Source organism: Nothoprocta perdicaria, unplaced genomic scaffold, assembly GCF_003342845.1.
Source record: "Nothoprocta perdicaria isolate Ctin4 unplaced genomic scaffold, notPer1 scaffold_23, whole genome shotgun sequence".
In the NCBI taxonomy this organism is placed as follows: domain Eukaryota; kingdom Metazoa; phylum Chordata; class Aves; order Tinamiformes; family Tinamidae; genus Nothoprocta; species Nothoprocta perdicaria.
The window spans coordinates 4,285,282-4,306,363 of record NW_020455455.1 but is presented as its reverse complement, the minus strand read 5'-3'; the positions used below and the strand labels follow the sequence as shown (position 1 = coordinate 4,306,363).

At 34.2% G+C, this 21,082-nt stretch overlaps 1 protein-coding gene across 1 annotated transcript in view; it reads right to left on the bottom strand.

The window, feature by feature from the left end:
- Window positions 1-21,082, bottom strand: part of MALRD1 (MAM and LDL receptor class A domain containing 1) — a 224,639-nt gene that overhangs the window by 89,968 nt on the left and 113,589 nt on the right. Inside the window, exons 26-27 of the mRNA XM_026039361.1 lie at window positions 17,466-17,711; window positions 15,633-15,790 (exon numbers count right to left, since the gene is read on the bottom strand). Coding sequence (XP_025895146.1) covers window positions 15,633-15,790; window positions 17,466-17,711 — 404 coding nt within the window. The remainder of the gene's footprint in view (window positions 1-15,632; window positions 15,791-17,465; window positions 17,712-21,082) is intronic.

The window sequence follows — 21,082 nt, the reverse complement described above, 5'->3', positions numbered from 1 at the left end:
CAAACTCCTTTCAGACCTATAACCAATACAATTGTGGGGAACTGGTTTTAGAATGAGTGTGAAACCCTCTCTAAAAATTACATTTAAGTTTCTCCCTGAAAATAGTTATAAACGAAAATTTCTACGTTTTGTAGAAGACCTTAGGATTCACAGTGCTGAAATACTGGAAAATTTTAATAATGAAAGCAAACTTTAAAGGTGGAAAACTTTCTGACAAATCTAACTTAGTTTTATTCAYATATTATTCCTCTTCATAAAATATGTAGTCATTTAATTACTTCATTACCTCCAAAATATCCRTTCCATTGATTCTCATCTTTTTGAATAACCTCCAAAACAAGATCATATATTAGTAGGATAATTTGTTTAGACTAGAAAAAAAAACCTTTCCTCTATCTATGACACAAGTAAAATGGATGAGTAGGAGGAGTCACATTTAGCTCTGTGGTCTCCACCATGGAATACAACCCAAAACTTACAAAAGTAGCACTTATTAACATTTAATCCATCTGTTTTTTCTGGACTGTCTTCTGTCTGCCCTTCAGAACTCTTTGGAATGGGAAACTTTCCCAAACACTATTTATAAGTAATTACAGATTAATTTTGTAAAAGCTGTTTCAGTGATGTATATTTCTTGGAGAATTTAAGAGACATAAAATGAAGTAGATATTATTAATACTAAATGTTAAGGGAATTAATTTCAACRGATCCATCTAAGCAAAAAAGAAACATTCAAAACTTGCAGGCATTGCTACATTAAGTCCCAGTTCTATAAAAAATTATGCATGTTTAAGTTTGGATGATGGAAGTCAATGGAGCTTCTTACAATATATAGAGATGAATATTTATATAAATTCTAGCAGATGTTAAATGTAGTGCAGTTAACCATAAAATGGGCCTCAGTTCTGCTCCCAGGCAGATTTTGATTGATTTCCTACAATATTTTACCACATTATATTCTGTTTTGACAGGTTGCATTTGTCATGTTGATTTCTGAGTAAAGGGTGTTGCTAATAACAGGTAATACTGATCACATTTCCTCATAAAATACATGTAAGACATGTTAGCAATCAATTTGTACTTGGCATCCTAACCATAAAGCAAAAAGTCTTTATGCAGTTACAAGAACTCTAGGTCATTTTTTAACAGTGAAATACTGAAATATGAAAAAAAGCTTTTGCTGARAAGAAAATGGTCAAAGAATATTTACAAAGGAAGTGAGAGTGTCTTTACATTTGACAAAATGTTAAATATGAGTACATAAACAAAATATACAAGTAAAAGCTTCTTCTTTCTCTGGCTGGGTTCAACAATACAAATTCCTATAAGACAACACCCCTTTAAGAAGCATGAAAGACTCATTTTTATTTGCTTGACTACAGCTGTACCTAAGGAAAGGAAAAGAAACCTCATCTTCTGCATAGTAGCACAAAGTCTTTTCAAAACTGGAGTACAAAATGCAAGCTCTGCACATCGTGTGCTTGAAACAACCAAGAGGCAGCTGAGAAAGGCAGACGGACAGGAGGTTTGACCCCAGACCCAGGCACTGGAGCTTGTTTCGCTATATCTTTTTCTGGATACATACTTGGCATGAAAAGATCATAGTTTGAACTTTGTCAACTTTGCATATGCCATTCCATGAATTATTGTTTTGTTTTCTGCATTCTCCTGTCATTTAATCTGTCTGGTGCTTTGGCATTTCTTTGATATCATTGGAATGTGTTTGCTCAAAAAAAAAAAAAAAAAAAAAAAAAAAAAAATCCAAGGCAGAAAATCAGTCTGCATCCAGGCATTCTATGATCTTTTCAATCCTATATACATGTATTAATAAAATAGAGATGTATGACAACTGGAAGAAATCTGTCTCAGTGTAGAGAAGGCTAGAGGCCACGGATCTGCTGTTTTCTTTTACTGAAGCTATTTCTACCAACACATTACACATACTGAGTGACTACATTGCTATTCAATCTGGAGTGATGCCAAAATCCCCAGCCTTTGGAACCTAATGTTCCATTAGGTGTTAAGATCTGTTGCTTCGGCTAGTAGTATCAATCCTGCTTGTGCATGCGCATTGATTGCAAAAAAGTGACTATCCTGGCTGCCACACATATCCRCATTTTTGGTTTCTCACCTCTTGTGGACTCTTTGCATCCTACTGCAGGCTCCACATTTCCTTCTTTGCTATCCTTCTTTGTCCTTAAGCCCAGTGTCTCCTTTCCTCTTTTTTACAGCACTTCTATACCAAAGCCACACATTCATTCTTACCCACATAACATTAGCTTTGCACTTCATGCCAATTCAGTTTTCTGCTGGTTTTAGTTGCAATTCTGAAAAGTTATTAATTGCATGACACTGCCCTCTATGGGACAAAAGCAGTGGAAGGTCAAGCTGAGGTGGCAAGCCATCATTAGGACAAATTTAAGAGTAACAGATGCATTTTTTTCATTAACTTTTAGCAGTGGTTCCTATTCTTTCACTGTCCTACTGAGTGATATCGGTTCTGAGGACGAGAGAATTATAACTATGAAAACTGTAGAATGTTTGGATCTACACATTCACATGCCTATTGGTAAATCCCTATTCATATTCAGAGGATTTTTTACCTTCCTTCTGATAGTCTGAGGGGAATTGTTTCTTAATGATTTCATTACATCGCAATTCAGGATGTTCTTCATGCTTGTCTTCATCTGAGGAACTATCTAAAGTATTTATAACCTCTCTTCTAAGAGCKTCAGGTGAGAAAGTGTCTTATTTGACTCAATAGACTCATGAACTCGCCTGGGGAAAGTAAGAATGAAGGAAAGGAAAGGTTATCTTTCTGTCTTTTACTATTACTTAAATTTTTTACCCAAGTTTTTGCTATGCAACACAGAATCATCATTACTCTTAAGGCTACGTTCCTAACACAGTCAGAACACTGTTAGGAACTGAATCTAATGCATGCAAGAGCAGTATGYCATACTCTATTACAAGATATTGCAAAGAAACTTTTTATGATACACTCATCTTCAGAGGAATGCACTAAGTATTTCAGATGCAGTATAAAAGTTCTGCTTTGAGAAATCAGCCTTGTTACTTTGGCAGTCTAATAGCAATGAGTCTCAGTGTTTGTTCTTTATCTAAACCTCTCTTCTATTCATGTTCTGGGATGAGAAGGGTTCAAAATTTTTCCCTGGTTCATAGGCATCTGGTATTTACTTCAGGAAAGTAACAGGAAATGAAACAGGGTTTACCAAATGGATGGAGGCAATAAAAAGATTTTCTAAATATTTCTAGTCTACTCAAACCAATATCTCTGAGGGCTTTTTAATCAGGGATAGAATATTTTAATGAGAGTTAGAATATTTTCAAGCCATTCCTCAAAAAAAAAAAAAAAAAGAACTATTTATTATTACTACTATAAGGAGACTTTCAGGATTTATAGAATTAAAAATTTCCTAACATCTTTCTAACATTTATACCTTTGACAGAAACTGAAGTCTATGTACAGATTTCTTCCCCGCAAAACACTAACTTTTTTTAAACAGAATAATATACAGATCACAAAAACACATTATAGAACTAACACAATGTAAATTTAACTGTCATTACTCATTCTCTGCTTTTTGGTGCATTTTTACTCTGACTGCTGCTTTTAAGAGTATTTCAGAATGTCAGTCTGTTTTTTTAGATTGTATCTTCTCTTGATTCAGAATCAAGAACATTTCATTAACTAATTAACTAAGAAATGTTTTAAATGAAGTTTTGCTTTCCTTGATAGACTAGTCTCCTGAAAACCTGTGATGATTACTACCTGGCGTAAAGTAGGATCTATGATGAGGTTCACACTGTCCTTTCTTCCTACCTTGACTCRCTATTCTGCTCTTACTGAGGTAAAAGAAGTCTGAAGGAAGAAAAATTACAGCTTTTTTTCCCTCTCATATTTTAACCATTCTTTTCTGTTTAGCTGTAACTCTGCAAATAACAGATCAGTGAACATCTTTTCCTATATTTTTTGATAATATCTATCTACTTTGCTGCTTGTGAGTGCCCTACTTTCAGAAAGTGYCGACAGCCTTCCTAATAGGTTTGGGTTTTTGTTACCTCAGCATGGCAACACACAGCATCTTTAATGATCTTGGTTCCTTGGAGTAAGTCCTTTATACGTAGCTTGGAGAAATACACACTAAGATGCAGTGAGACTGAAGACTGATGCTTTATAAAGGAATCTCTTCAGAGAAAAAAAAAACTGAATTACCATGTTGTCTTCACCTAAAGTTATTTTCAAAAGCACTTGACAGTTTCTTTCTTTCTCCATTTCTCACAGATTTTCTCTTAAAACTTAACTTCCTAAAAGAACATTGCTTAGATTGTTTGGAAATGGTCCCTGAGCTCTATAGATTTGGGCCTTATATTGTGTTCAAGGGAAAAAACCTCTACATGACATCAAACACYTAGACCAAACCACGTAAGACTTCAAATTAATAAACTGATTTGTATGAGACAAAATACATATCAATTTATTTGTGCTGCAGTCACTCAAGGTTTGAATGCTAACCTTTTTGTTTTCTTTTCTTTTTTGCTTCCAGTAGAATGGCATTGTCTACTTATTACTTGAKTTGTGTATACTTCCTTAGGTTTTGTTTTGGATAACTGCCACAGATAAGTCAGGAAAAAGACTATTTTCTGTCTGATTCAGTGGCAGCAGAACTCTGACAGCATTATCTATTGTCTTGAAATTTTCAGTATTTGATATGATGGACAATACAAAAGATCAACTGGTTGCACCAAAATAGAATTCTAAATGGTCTGATCATTCCTGCTTGAAGGTGGAATCAGATAGTCARAGATGGGAGGGTCTGTTCCTTTTTTGTACTACATTATTAATAATCTGAAAAAAACAAATTAGAAAAAAAATCCCAATGGCTAATGTCTTAATATAGGGRAAAAAAAATCAAAAAGGGGAAATAAAATGAGATTTTTGGGGAAGCTAGTGACAGGAAGAAAAATGAGAGCAGGCAGTAAGGTCATGAAAATGAGTTATGAATGAGCACACCTGTCCTCTGGCACACTGTCAATCATCAAGCTGATAATAATTGAATACAAAGTTCAACTGAATTGTTCGTAGCAGCACTATTTAAAATAACTCATCTTTGCTTTGACAGGCTACTTTATTTTAGAGAAAGACACATACTGTGTAACATTTGGTATGTGTATGCAAGTGCAAGCAAAACAAATAAAGTCTTTGCTCATGCTGTTAATCTTGTAGAAAAATCCAGGTATAGCAACAGTTATACACTACTACACTCTAACTGCTGTTTTGAGAACTTGTCTCTCCAATTTAATATGTCCACAGAGACTAGTGGTTAGGATTAGCATCACGTATAGAAAATCACTGCTAATTATCTAAAGGTTGAAGCTCTGCATCAAGCATACAGATTCAAAATTAGTAAATCCACTAGAAGAGCTCTGAGAATGTCAAATGGAAATCCTGAAATATTCAGTGAATAAAGGTGTCCAAAAAGAAAAAACAGATAAAACTGCAAAAATATATGAAGTAAAGATCCCCAAAGATGGCAAATCTAACACAAAGCTGCTGAAAGTGATGAACATACTGAAGTTCCACCAGCTTCAGGGGACATTCATGACATTGAGAACTGAAAATAATGTATTAAAAATATTAAAAATATGATTCATCACAATTCTGGCATATATTTTGGTGTCACAAATGCYATTTACTGTGTTCCTGCCTTCCATAAAAAAAAAAATAAAAAATATCAAGATAATCGAAAGATATCTCTAAGAAATTATGTGATCCAGGCAAAATGTACACTGCTAGATTAATTAAAAATTGGCTTCAATTTTTACTGCATTTTCACAGGGCATTGTAAAAAGAAGGAAAACTGCAAACACTGATTTCTTAGCCTTCTGACCTTGTATTAGAGAGTCAGTATATATTAACCTCAACAGGTTTTATAATTAGAGTTAATGACAAAGTCCATCCATACATACTCTTAATTTCCTCTGTGCAAAGCAGTAATGTGATTTTCACTCTCTGAAAAATAATTTTACTCAATTTTAATTTCAAAATTAATATTACTCTGATAAAGGAACTATATTTCAGTGATCAATATGCACTCTATGGAAAAATTTTGTTAAATAACCTTCTGCCACTGATGAAATTCCTTATTTTAAACACATTAAACACAAAATTCTGGAATTTTGGAGCCTTTCAGAGTACCTTTCATTAATACCTTTCAGAGTACCCAAAGGCATTAGCAGTTCAYGCTATCCTGAGTGCCAATACTTGCAATATTTCTAAGAGCTAAGTGGTAAGATTCTTGGCTCTTAATTGATGTATATTCTTAATTGATAAGAGTCAGCTTCAAAAATACCTTAATAGGAAGTGACTAGTCATTCAGTTGCAGAGAGTATTCTGTTTCAAGCAGGTACATGGTTCCATGTATGAACAGTTAACTTGCTCATTAGCAAAAATGAAACCATATTTAAAAGTTTTGAGAAAGAATTCTATATTAGGAATGAAAGAGCATCACGCTAACTCATTTTCAATTACATGCAATATCTCCATCTTAATTTTTGGCTTACCCTGTCAGTACTAAACCCAGCTTTCATTTATAACCAACTCCACATTTTCTTGTTTGAATCTTTGTACATAATACTTCCCATCAAATATGCTTCTGTGCTTTGGCTYTCCAAATACTTCTTCTTTCTGTACATTGCCAGTTGAGACAGAATATCAGAACTGCTCATCTTCATAAAAGCTAATTCATTATGCACCTTGTATTATTCTGTCCTGTCTTCAAACTACCTTTCTCTCCAAATAGACAAACCTTTTTCCTTCCTCCCTAGCACAATCCACCTCCTTATGATTTTCTTACTTAGGTAGCATAAGGGATGTAATTGTGATTGTTTGAATTTCCTTTTAGTTCAGTTCTGCTGCTAAGACTGAGCAACAGCAAGCAGCAATACCATTTCTATATGCCAATCAATACTTCAAGCCACTTAGCTTCATTTTGTTTCAAACTCTGTCACCCCTTTGTTTCAAACATTTCTTTCCCCTTTCTTCAGTTTGTTCCCACTGCAGAACTAAAGCAATTGTAATTTTGTGAAGACACAAGCTAATATTTGGAATAATCAAAGTTACAAAACCTTTAGGAAGACTTCGAACAACTATGGTTATCATCTGTAATGCCGAACATTATCACAGCAGAACAGATATTGTACAATACTGGGTCCCTTGGATCTGTTTTCACAGATTGTCGAAGAATATACAGTAAACAATGCAGCAAATAGAATAGAATAGAATGCAGATGCCCCTATCAGCTTTGGCTTGATGGTGACATCCACATTATACCCATCAGCTGAGTAAGCACAGTCCTTGAGTGTCTTGGAAAGCTTGGGCATGTGATCAGCTGTAGTGAAACTGGGACATGGCTAAAGTTGCACCTCAGATCCACAGTGTACATGAGATATTGTTAATGTGTCCTCTGTCCAGGATCTCCAGTAGCTGGGTTGTAAAYTACCTTTTTTCATGCATCTTCGTGCTCACACATTTGTATACATCATCTGAATTCAGTCAGATGCTACAGAGTTTATTTAATGCTAGCAGAAACCTTCAGTTCTGGATGATCTTCATGAAAAAAATGACTCTGCCAGATTTCTCTGTATTTACTGAAACCAGAAAAAAAATCTTCTAAAAATGAGACATACGAATCTTGTCTAGATATTCTGACTTTGAAACAGTGTCTCATATAAACTATATGGAAAGCTTGATAAATTCTTTGTCTTACGTAAAACTCTACAAGTTAGGATACTTAGACAATATGTAACTAAATTACAGTTTCAAACTTTTCAGTCAAAAGGATCAATCTTACTCATCACAGAATTCATTTTAGAACAACTTAATGTTACCTTTAGTATAGTCCTGGGCAAAAACCCGCTTGAAATTGAAGCATGTTAACCTAATAGCCATATGGATTGAAGCACTCTTCGAGTGACAGGCATCTTGCTTCCATGGACAGACAGATGTCTTGGTCATGGGACTAACTTTTATTCTGTGAAGCTTTGACAGTGTGTGGTAATGGATTTCATTTTTCCCTTGAAGGAGCAGACAGTTGTCACATTGATACTACAGTTCTCATGTAAGAACCATGTAGTTGTATTTTTACAATAAGAAAATTAATGTCTCTAAAACTGAAATACATACTCAAACAAATTTTTTTGCCAGATGATGAAAATCTTCAAATGTTCCCGCTATGTGACTTATCAGTACACACAGAAAGAAAGACAGTATATTAATTTTCCTGGTGTAAGTGTTTCCTGTTTTAACAGGGAATAGGTGTAAGTGTTTCCTGTTTTAACAGGGAATAGGATTTGATGTCTCAAAAGCTGTTCAGAGTCCAATGATCCTGTGTCAGGTCTAATATTTATTATTTAGTTTCCTAAGTTTCCTGACTGTCATCACAGTCTGTAATGATAGTAATTGTACAGATTAACCATGTTGCACTTGCCTGACTGTCTTCTCAAATGGAAGATCTCTACAACACCTGTACTCTTTGCCTGGTACTAAAATGCAGTCCTGCGCCATATTCTAMAGGACATTAACAGGACAAGACTGCTATAAGTGTTTTCCTAATCACAGTGTTGCAATATTTTCAAAATTAATTATATGAGGACAAATGTAAGGGCATGTATGGGCTTAGTCTGTATGAAAGCTCACCCTCTCTTCTCTTTATAACCTCTTCATAAGGTAAAGATCTGCTTACTGAAGAATTATTGTATTATCTTACTGCTAACCTGTAAATTTTAASTTCTAAGGAAAAGCCAATTCATTTGAATATAAACGGCTGAGGTCTTTCACAGAACTTACTCAATTACATTTTTTTTTAATAATTCAGTTTATTGTTTCACCTTTAATACTTTGTTTCTGTATATGTAAACTGAATGTAAAGATTGGTAAAAACCTATCTTTACAGGGCTCTGATGAGARATAATTTACAACTATGCAAACAGAAGGAAAATAAATACATACACTTGCTGCTAATACACTTAAAACCCCACAGATTTCTCAATGGCAGTTCAACAAAATAAGATTAGAGATATCAATTCTGAACTCTTATCCCTATTACTGCATTACTAATATCCTTATTACTGCATTCTTTTCCATTTGGRCTTGTAGAATACAGATCAGATTGTCTGGGATATTGGATGAAGTAGACACCTAAGGAAGTCTAATTTAGGATTCATAGCTGAACAAACTGTTAGCATGTTTAAGCACTTCACTTTCCCTACTTTAAATATAAAATATTCAATTATCCAAAATCCAAATGTTTATCCAGTGACATTTTAGAACGTACCTAGTGTCTTCCACTTAATATTATGTAGTACAGTTCTGTAAGATATTATATACAGTTAACCGTCCACAGGAAAATATAAGCCCTTTTCATTTGACCTCTTAAAGCTGTTTACTTCAAGGTAATATAAGTCATTCTCAACATCCTCTTGAACAAACTGTAAAATTCAGCACTGACAAAACAAGCCTATTGTGAATGTCTCAATTGCTACACTGTAGATATCTACTTTTAGTCACTGGGATCCCACCCACATTGTGACGAAGTACAGTTTAACAGCAAGTCTCRCAATTTAAAAGTATTTCGGAGACAAGAAATCTTGGCTGAAGAAAATACAGAGATTTCTTTCTAAGATCTCAAAATGCAGAAATATTTGGTTGTACCACATAGAAGCAAAATGATAGCTTGGAAAACAATCATCAGCCAGACTTCAAATACATAAAAGAAAATCTGTAATGACTTTCAAGCTGTCAAACATAAAAAGTAGGAAAGAACAGGAAACTCAGTTCATTTTCCATTCCTTACAGAATTTAAAAAAAAAAAAAAAAAAAAAAAAAAAAAAAAAAAAAAAAGCAAGGTTTTCTCCCCAGGTATGAATTTTTGATGCATTAAGTCTGCCAAGGAATGGGATTTTTTTTTTTTCTTACAGCAGACTACACACATACTTCAACATCTGGAGAGCAGAGCACTGAAAGATTGAGCGAGAAATATGTTACAGGCAAATTTACTAGGCTGAACTAATCTCCAGCAGCAGTTCAGTGGACTGTGGCTGTACTCTAGGAATGAAAATACCAATTTACCTAACAATTATGAATAGAAAGAGCTACAGTATAATCATGTATACACAGGAGAATGGAGAAACAGAGTTTTGACATTTTGTTTACAAGTGATTCTAAATCCTTAAAAGAAAAAAATCATTTATGAAGCTAAGAAATAGTTATTGTTRCAATTAATGGTTTAACAGTCTAATAGTCCAAACTAGTTACCATAATATATACTCRCAGACCAAATTAATGCAGAAATGACAAAATAAAACAATTAAAATTGTTATATAGGAAAAAATGCCTACTATTTACTTATTTTCTTATGTTATACCCTTCTGACACTTCTTTAGGATTAAAGATTGACCCAAAAATTGTCCAAAAAAAGAACTCAGGGCAGATTTTTATTGATTTAGCAGTMGTCTGAAATCTTTGCTAGGAGCCATATAATGTTCATGGTGTTGGAGAATCGCTACCTTTGTTAATATCTTATATTTATATATATTCTCATAATATATACATATATTCCTCTGTATGTAGTATATTCCTCCATGCATATGAGGTTGTGCAGTCTTTCATATATCTATTCTGAATCTGTGTTATTTTTTCTTGAATACGTTTATGTAAAATATAGAAGTTTGTASAATTAACAGCATACTGTAAGCTTTGTAAAATTATATCAGTGTTTTGAGAAAAGAAAGCAGATAAATTATAAAACTGGGAATGCTATAAAACAAGCCATAAGGATCATAAACAAAGACACAGAGGATAAAGAAAAATACTTTCTTCCTTGGGTAACCTTCTGAATTTTCCAGTGTTAAAAAAAGGGAAGAGAAATCAAAGTAATACCATTTCAACTACGAGAGGTCAGGCTGATCTGATCAGCTGATACCAAGTGGCTTTGCTTGACTCTATTGACTTTGAATATAAAGGTATATTAGTTATATATACATAGGTATATAAAATAAATGTATTTATAATCCTAAAATGAATTACAAATAAACACCAAAAATTTTAATAATTTGTCATATTGCTTTCTTTTTTTTGTAATTTTGCTCCTACACTCTGAAGAAAACATATTCTTTCACTCTTAAATTGTACCCTTTGATGAAAAATCTCTCATCTATGGCATATTATTCCTTTGAGTATAGCTAATCCATCATCCRGCACTGCCCAACTAACTCCTGTGAACGGCTGGGGAGCTTCTATGAGTCCGCAAGCAATTCATCATAGACCTGCAGTGGCCTTGTCATAGTCAGGCAACACAGCTATCATGTAAGGGAGAGGCATCTTGTCATGATAAGTAAGATACTAAAGAAACTGAGGTCACTCAAAACTCTGTGACACTACTAGCTTCTACTAGTAAATGGTAACCGCGTTCCAGTAGGATTTCTGTGTGCAACAATTTCACAATTCTTTTTAAAGCAGCTTTTCATCTTTCATTTAATTTCAATTTAATTCATAATGCAATGTGGCTACCAACAAGCAAATACACATGCAGGCTAGTGAAGACATAAATACAAGTGCTAAAAAACATCTGTCTGACTCTTTTATACAACGGATTAGAAACAGGCATTTCCCTCTTTGTGAACAAAATACACCAAAAACAAAATACAACAAAAACAGAAACAGTTGTTTCTTCTGAAGCTGCTCTAAGCTAAAATCAAAAATGATTTTTTTATAAAAAGGACAGTTTCAGAAAAAAAAAAAAGGCTATTTCTGAGTTGTTAGGCAAAAAGATTTGATTTTCATGTCTGTTGGTTCAGTAAAAATCATTCAGTAGCAGTTCTATGGTCCTTAAAAGACTTTTAAGTGTCTTCTAAATAACAGTAGCATTCAAGAGAAAAAAGGAGAAATGTACATTACTGAACATCGAAAATACAAGAAAACTGTAATTTTGCACAAGAYATAAGGATTTCTCTGGAAAGTGTACTACGTCTAAGAGGACAATTGAAAAATATATACATWTTCTACACTGTTTGGAGTGTGTTTTAGTGTTTAGCAGTCCCTAATGTAAAACCTTCAAGCAGTTCTTCCTTCATCTACATGGAGGTCAGATAATCTAGCTTTGAAGGCTACACAAACTCAATGAAATCTATAACTTCTATGTTAATATGAGGAGTTGATTATTTTCATGCAGTCAGAGRGAAGAATCAATGAAGAAATACACGGCTTATTTTAAGTTGAGAGGCATAAAAAGTTGTTTCTTTGCACTTCATTCTTGAGTGACTTCCTATAACARTAAGTAGGGTCAATGTTATTGATTTGTGAAAATTTCATTTTAAATTACTCGATCTTAGAAATACAAGAGTTCTGAAGAAATCAGCTATCATTTGCAGCACCTCTGCTGCAGGTTTCCCTGTTGACAGAAGGGTCGGCTGCTCTACTAAAAATAACCAGGAAACTGCAAAAAGCAACACCAGCCGTCTGCACCAGAGCTGTGGCACTTCCATAGGATTAGTTCTCTCTCAGCCTCTTAACCTTAGGCCAGCTAAAAACAGCAACAACACAAAGATAGCAATTGTGGCAGACTATGGCATTTGCTGAGAAGCTGCAACAGCCAGGTGACCAGGTCCCTGAAATAATACCTCGAGAACAGCTGGAGGAGCTGACTGTAGCTCCAGTTGGCTGTTGCACTGACCAAGTGGGTCTGTCACTTCTGAGGTGCTGATGGAGCTCTCCTTCAGTTGCCATGAGTTGGCCAAAATTTCTCGTGCTCCTAAGTATTATGTCTTGGTTCACTTATAACTGGTCGGAATTAATTCACTATGACAAATGCCTGAGCAATGTCCATTGGAATTTCTAAGATCCCATGTATATTGGCCTTGTCACAGTCAGTGGAGGAAGTTACTAATGACTAGTTTCACCTTTTTTGATGAATATCTATATAATTATAGAAGATAGATATATAGATTATAGAAGAATATATATAGATATAAATATCTATCTATATATAGATAGATATATATTTATATATAGATATTTATATCTATATATAGATATTTATATCTATCTATATATAGATGAATATATGTATAGATGAATAAATATATATATATTTAGATGAATATCTATACATTTCTTTCTATATTTCTCTCTAGGCAGTTGTTTCAAAGAGACACTCCTAACGATATTATCTTTTCTAATGACAATAGCTATGTTCAGGACTATATTCATCTCACAAAAATTAAATTGAACAAATGGTTTTATCCACTTGTTATTGTTCCTTTCTCAATGTGATATCTAAGATTTGCTTCTGCTAGTGACAAAATAAATATATGCAGAAACGGAAAATATCCTCAGATCAGCAGAACATTACAGTTTGTCCCTTCTTTCACTTATRAATTCTTTCTTGCCTCTTTAGAAACACATTTTAAAACAACATTGTTTTCTCTGACTTTTAAATAAACCAATATTTGAGTGCTGAGTAGGAACCCCACTGTCAAAGCAAGTATGGTGTACTCAAATTACTCCTGCTGTACTTTAGCTTCAAAAATGTCTCTTGCAGACTGAATGCTTTGGAAATGTCACAGAGGAGAATTATCTCAAAATCTTACTGTAGTAGCAATATTTTGATGATTATTTAGATATTTTCTGATAATATTCCATTTGCCATGTSAGCTTCTGGGTATCATATAAACACTTAGCAATTTCAATTTACATGGACAATAAATTAGATATTGCAGTCTCTTTCATAAGGCAGTTTCCTACACAGCTATAATATCTTTCATTTGCATATGTGGTGAGAGCTTTGATTTGAAGTAAACAGCATTTTTGCAACTAGTTCAGCTACCTAATCATTCTGATTAGACAGTTTATATTCCACACACACTGAGGTTTACAATTACAATATGTAGTATGCATTGAAAAAAGAAAACATTGGTAGTAGAGAAATTCCCTTAGAAATGTAATTTGCTTTCTCTAACTACAAGTTKCAAAACAAAAGCTTGTGTTTTGTAGAATCCTCCTTAGAAATCTTAAGAGCTATAAAGCCTTATAGGCTATACCCCACTCTGAGATATTATTTCAATAGTATAATGAATAATATGTTTAGGCTACTTGAAAGTGGACAAGCCCTAATATTAAAAAAGACATGGAATGACCTGTAATTTTAAAAAGAAAAAAAAAAAGTCTTATTATCCTTTGCTTACTCTTTCCCTTTCATTGTAATACCTAGGGAGAGAAAAATGTCTTTCTTGATCCTGCCATAAAATATTACCTTTTTTTTGATATTGTGCTATTATTACRTACGATGCTCACTCTCAATTCAGCTTTGAGAAGTGATGGTTTTAGATAGAGTTGGTTAAGCTGTGAAACCTATGTTCTTTCCTGGCACTCTGGATCATGTATTCTCCCTCGTCTTTTCAATTAACCACAGTCTAAAAATCTGTTTTCACTGACAAGAACTTTGGTCTAAATTAAGAGATACTCAAGTGGAGATATACTGSTATTGTAGTTTGAACTAACTGGAGAACCTTAAGTATAACTTCACATGGCCTTTTCTCTGATGATAATCTAAAATGTAAAATAATTGCCAGTTTTAAAGACTTTAAGTATTAAATCCAATACTTACAAAACCATTCTTCATCTATTGTTTTAAGCATGGTCAATAAAAACATTACTGTATCATTATTTTTCTGTGTTTTTAAGAAAATTTTTTAAATTGTGATATACATTCAATGTGATTGTGGCTGTACACAATGAACAGCATGGCTAAATGTAACATTCTCACATACATAATAAAAATAATATTTATTTTGGACCAAATCTAATTGGCAAATTTGTTTGCAATTAAAATTGAGGAAGCCTAAGGAGATCAAAACTACAATATTTCAGCTCTAAAAGATAAACCTTTGAATAAAATGWCTATCTCATAATAGGAATTCTGAGCTAATTTTTTTTTTCTAATTCACCCTTACTAAGAGGATCTACTTTATTTTCAAGGACAAAGTTTAATTTAAAACCGAAAATAAGGAAGTCAACATATGCACTGGAAATAAAACACAAATATGGAATCAAGGATGCCACAATAATTTCTAWCCTGGAATTTGATTAGAGATACTAGAGAAATAAGAGGTAATAGACATATAACAAATAAATCGCATGGTTGATTCCTACTCGAATAACCTATACTCTTTGAGAACACAAACTTAATTTTAAATACACAAAACAGACCTGGCATAGAGGGGATCAAAAAGCAGTTACGATAAGTCAAAACATAAAGTGGAGTTAGGAATCTCTGAAGTTAGATCTAAAGAGAACATCTGCACAACACTGTTTGGAGAATATAGTAATTTTTGTTTGTTTGACACTTAAATATTGGAAGAATCTTTAAAAGCTTTTTTTTTTTTTTTTGACATTTCAGAGGAATTTGATGTTACAGAAAAATTTCAGAAGAATTTTCCAGGAAGGGGTGTAAAAGCTTCTCTGAAAAATTAGAATTAAAAAAAAAAAAAAAAAAAAAAGATATTTTACAAAGACACGGTGCTGAACTAAGGTACCTCGCAGATCTTTTGATTACCTTAATGAGAACTTGAACACGTCCTGTGGCTTTTGATGACATAAAGTACCAGAAGCTCATCACACAAGTCTTGCTTGACTCCCTCCACCTGGAACTCTTCACATGGGCTTTTTCATTTTCTAGGCCTATTGGAGTAGCTTCAAGATACAGGAATTGTCCTGAAATCAAATTATATGTTACTGAAAATTGTTTGGACTATCAAATTAGATTTCATGACCAAAACTCAACAAAATAAATGCAAGACATAAAATATGATTCCCATACACTTCATATATTAGCTGAATCTCCATTTAGGGTAAAACTCACCAGATTACTCTCCTTGCATGCTTTTTTACATCAGGAATAAGCAGAGTACAGCTCAAGAACTGGATGGACCCATGTAGAAGAGAGAGGATGAACATGTTTCTAGGTATTCTGATCATATATCCTTGTCCAACAATGTAAGCTTTTTTTTGACAGTACCTCATAGAATGTGAAAAATGTTGATCAATCCATATTTAGCACTAGAAAAATGAATTCTTTCATYTGAATCAAAAACACTTTTACAGTTGATTTTGGAAGGAAACCGGAGTGTGACAGTAGGACAAGACAGGGGAGTGACCCATGGGCACAGAATGCAGTGAACTCCAAAAGACCTACTGATCTGAGTCCAGCTCTGTGGGACACTGTGGAACTGTTTGCAGCCAGTCAGCCTTGGTTAGGAGATAATGAGGTAAATGACTTAATTCTGGCCAGAGTGATGTAATTTTGGTCATTAGCAAATTTTAGACATTTTAATACTGAAAAAATGATTGGGGCTCATTTGTTTCTTGACAAGCTTTTAATAGTCCTGTATGTATATCTAAAATAAACATTGGTTTTATTCTGTTTTGTCCTTCTACAGATAATGTAAGCATTCAATGATTATTAAAGACAGGCCCCACACCTTTGTGCAACTCTGCTGCAGAGTACTGCAACTTAAAGTCAGTTCAGAGCTCAGCTTTGGTACCATCTTTGGCTGGCCCATGGGAACTTCAAAGGCAGGATGATGAAAATATGGCAGCCTGGGGGAAGGACAAGAACAGACAGCTGGGTGCTCTGGTGAGGGCCAAGCAAGAGYTAGAGCTACGCTGTCATTAACCAGGAAGATTTATTTACTTAAAATTACCTAAAAGTGAACTATGAACAACCATTATGGTTGATTACAAAGTTCTGGATCAGTTTCTTAATTCGTAAATATTTTTTCAATCTCTCATTAGGACATGCTTCACACATGATTTAGCAACTCAAAGGTTTTTTTCAGCTAAAAGAGACACTTTTTGTTTTTATAAATCCTCTTTAACTGATTTTCAAGGAGAGATCAAAATATCTTATTGTCCTACAGGAAAGAAAAAAAAAAAAAAAAGCTTTTTATTATGGTTTAGATTTCTTTATCTAGATATCTTTCAAAATCAATAGAAACACATAAAATACTGTATGCCAATACAGATTTTCTTCTTATGTTCAGAATATTGTAGCATGAGCTGGGGCTTCCTGGAAGCACAATCAGACTCTGTTGGAGCAAAATCTAGTGGATCTCAGAGCTTACCTCCCTCATTCTTGCTGTGCATTGCCAGACTAAATGCAAATTTTCTTGCTTGACACATACAATGCTATTAAAGAAGAAACAACTGGGAATCATTTTTTTCCCAACTAAAGTCATTTTAGAACAGTAATTAATATTTTGATGCCGAATTACACATTTATTAAATATGACACCCAAATTAGATGTGTAGAACTGTTCTGTTGCCTCCTAAGGGAAGCCCGAGAAGCTCCATGAACACAATTACATCTTGCACGTAGCTGACCACATACCAGTCCTGTTTCCAAGTGTGTGATCCTTGGGAGGTCTCAGGCTTTGAGGCGAGCCGACCTCCAGCACCCAGTTGAAATTGTCTGACAGGGAATTCTGCCAGCCACATCTGCCCTTCTCAAAGGTGCAGGAAGTCCCACATTCACTCTCATCTGTATTATCCTCACAGTTGTCTACAAAATCGCAGCTTTGTTCTGGTCTGTAACACTTGCCGTTCTGACATTCCCAATAGCCATGTGAGCAGGGGCCTGAAAAGAGAAGAATAGGGCTATCCTGGTGAATCACATTCCGGCAAGGTTACTGCAAGGTTACAGCTGAGACAGTTTGATATTTAGGAGGAGGAGGGTGGTCCAGAGCAGTTTTATTAAAAGCCTTTGGTTCCCCTGAAGTGCCAATCCATTATCAGTTTATTTCTTTTGTATTTTGTCAAGAGATTGCCTAAATAAATGACTGTTTTCCTTGTAAAGCCTCTGAGGGCAAGTTCCAGCCAAGCATTCCTTCACTAACAAAGCCCTCTAGTCTGACTTAATTGCTGACATTCTCCTTTCATGTGGTGTAGGATTAAACCATTTCATTTCAGCTGCAAAGTTGAACTCAGTTTAGCAGCCCCAATTTGGAAGAAAAAGCTTTTATTTTAACCATAGAGGTTTGCCTTTTAATGCATTTTTTTCTTTTTTTTTTTTTTTGAACAGGATCAGTGGGGTGATGTTGTCCTTTTTTCCTTTTTTTTTTTTTTTTTTTTTTTTTTTTTTTTTTTCTTTTGGTATATTCCTGGTATTATTGAGGAATAATTCTGCTGTTGTGTAGCCTAAACATTGTAGGACTCATTTCACAGGATCCATTTCCAAGGTTCACATTTTCATTTCAGATCACTTTCTGCAGTGGTCTGGATATAAAGCAACCCCTTCAGTACATCCTCTAATCAGGAAGAAAGACAAACAAGAACTTAAATAACTCCCATCCTCCCCCATCATCTCCTCATTTTCCATTCTATTCTGCCAGAAATAAATGCACACACATCGATTTTATCTAGAAACTGGACTACCATCACATTAGCTTATCAAACATATGCACACATACATGTCATGTAAATACCATCAGAATTTAAATTAATTAGTACCACATGAGGCTAAAAATGTTGGTTTTCTACTGGAGCTATCCTAATTARTTAGAGAATCTGACAGAGATAAATGAGGCTGGTTTTCATTAAGGTCACAGAACAACAGGTTCATATTTTATTTTTTATTAAAAAATAAAATATGCGACAGTGCACTCAGTTGGAGTGCTGGCAACCTCCATTTCTGGAACTCTGTGTATATAAATTACAAATGGACTAAACAGAGTGAAAGAGTATTGTCATGCCTTATGCTGTAGACTTTGGACGAAATAAAAACAAGCCTTGAATCACTAGATCACAGGAAAAGAAAACAGAGCTTAGTACTTTAGCTCTCTTTTTTTTCTTCCTAATATAGACTTATTTTTCACAAAAACATGAAGCATTAGAAAGTCACAGAAATATCTATTCTATCTATTTTTCAGGGAAATTCTTCATTTTCATTTTATGACCTCTTAATAGTACAAAAGCATGTATCATGTTCGCTCTGAAAGACCATATATCATTTGGCTTCGAACAATYCCTTAGAGAGAATGAGCAAAATTCCTGAATGGAAAGGAGTCYGCCAGAATAGAGCACTGATAATGACTGAGAGGAGTGTAGGGCATCGGACAACAGCCTCCACAATTGGATACGAAATTCTTCTAGTGACCAGAAGCTTCTAATTCTGACTAGAAAATGGGAAACCATATGAAGATCACAGTTACAAGTGTATGAAAACTGTTTTTCAGGAGCAAATCTGAAAATGGTCTTTGCCAAAATAATGGATTAATCACACAGATATACCAGTTAGTGTCTAATTACCAAAGCCTTAAAAACAATTGGAGTGGAGCCTTCAGAAAATACTCCTCTCTATCAATCTTAACGCTAACTGCAAATTACATAGGAAAGCTATTACCGGAGATATCTGACAGTCATCTCCATTCAGTTGTTATTATACTGGCAAGCAGGCACTATGTATATCACAAACATTTGGAGAGAACTACTCTTCAGAATTTCAACTATCTGTTTGGTTTTTCAGGCAAAGATATATATTTTCTATAACATATACATCTGCCTAATATAGATGGCATCTGTTTTCAGAAGCTAGTTATAATAACCTTTGGATTCCCTTTATATGAGATTGCCATGAGAATTTAAACATAAATTTTCTTAGAAAACTACTAATTTAAACTCTAGGATACAGCCTCTGTTTGGGCATACTTTTGATGCTCTTTATCGTGAACAATAATTGCAATAATTTCCCTACACCATTTTAAAGTCCCTCTGTCCCTCTGCAGAGGGTCTTTGCTTTCAATTTCATGTTGAAAAACATGGAGTTGAAAAGTGGAACTCTCTGTTAGCTGAGGAAAAAGAAAAATCCATCTTGAATCCTGGCATGAATGAACCCTTTCAAGCATGTGTAATGAATGATATTACACTGTCTAACTGAGTTGGTCAACGTGACTTGTTTCTATATGTACTTCCATAGTATACCTTCTGTTCAAACGCCGTACTTCTAAGGCTTTGTAACTCATTTGCAAAAAAAAAAAAAAAAAGTCTTTTGAGCTCTCCTCCTTTCCTTCCTTTTTCCCAATACTAACAATGCAAACATAGATGCTTTGTGATGACACTGTATAATACAAACCAAGCTTTGTGGGCATTGTAGGGTTATTTAATTGAGAGGAATGTCTCATCAGCAAGGCTGAGTTATTTTCCTCCATGCTATGTTTCTTAAATCATTAGCAGGTAAAAATTTTGCCCTCTGTGATAACTGCATCAAAACTCTGGGCTGTAAAGGACCCAAAGGAATTATWAGTGTCTTTCAAATCAATAATCTCTGAATTGAGGAGGATTTACACAATAGGAAAAAACAGCCTCATCAGTCAATTATTTTGAATATCCTCAATAAAATCAACAGAGGGAACACTTATATTTTAAAATACATAATTAGGACAAGGATTAATAATCTTTATTTTAAAGATAATGCTTTTAAGTATATTGCTTGGAAAAATTAGCACCTATGAATATTAACAGATAGAACAATCTTACAAGCAGATGATGGTTTATCTTCTACATTAATGAGATTTTAAAAAATAGTAATGAAGATAACATGAAATACAGCTTGCAGCACTGAGACAGAACAGAAATAAATTTCAGAAAGGAGGTGCACATTAAGAATCAGCATCTATGTGTGTTATTCACATAACTGTATAACTTGGACAAGATTAGCTGTGTTCTCAAATACTTCCAGAGAGGAATTTTCCAGGAGATAAAAATGATTCTTTAATCTTTGGAATCAGCCTACATCTCAACAGGGTTTTCCTGTGAGTTAGCTCCTTTTTTTACCACTCTAAGTCACAGTACTAAATGCACTGCTCATTTTGGTCCTCTCTGAGCAATATTCTGCCTTGTCCTCTGGCAGAAGGCACCCATTTTGAGCTAGTCCATAAAAAGAATTTCACTTCATACAAATGCTTCCTAAGAATATATAATTATGAGAGGAACTAGCTGGAAAATTCATAT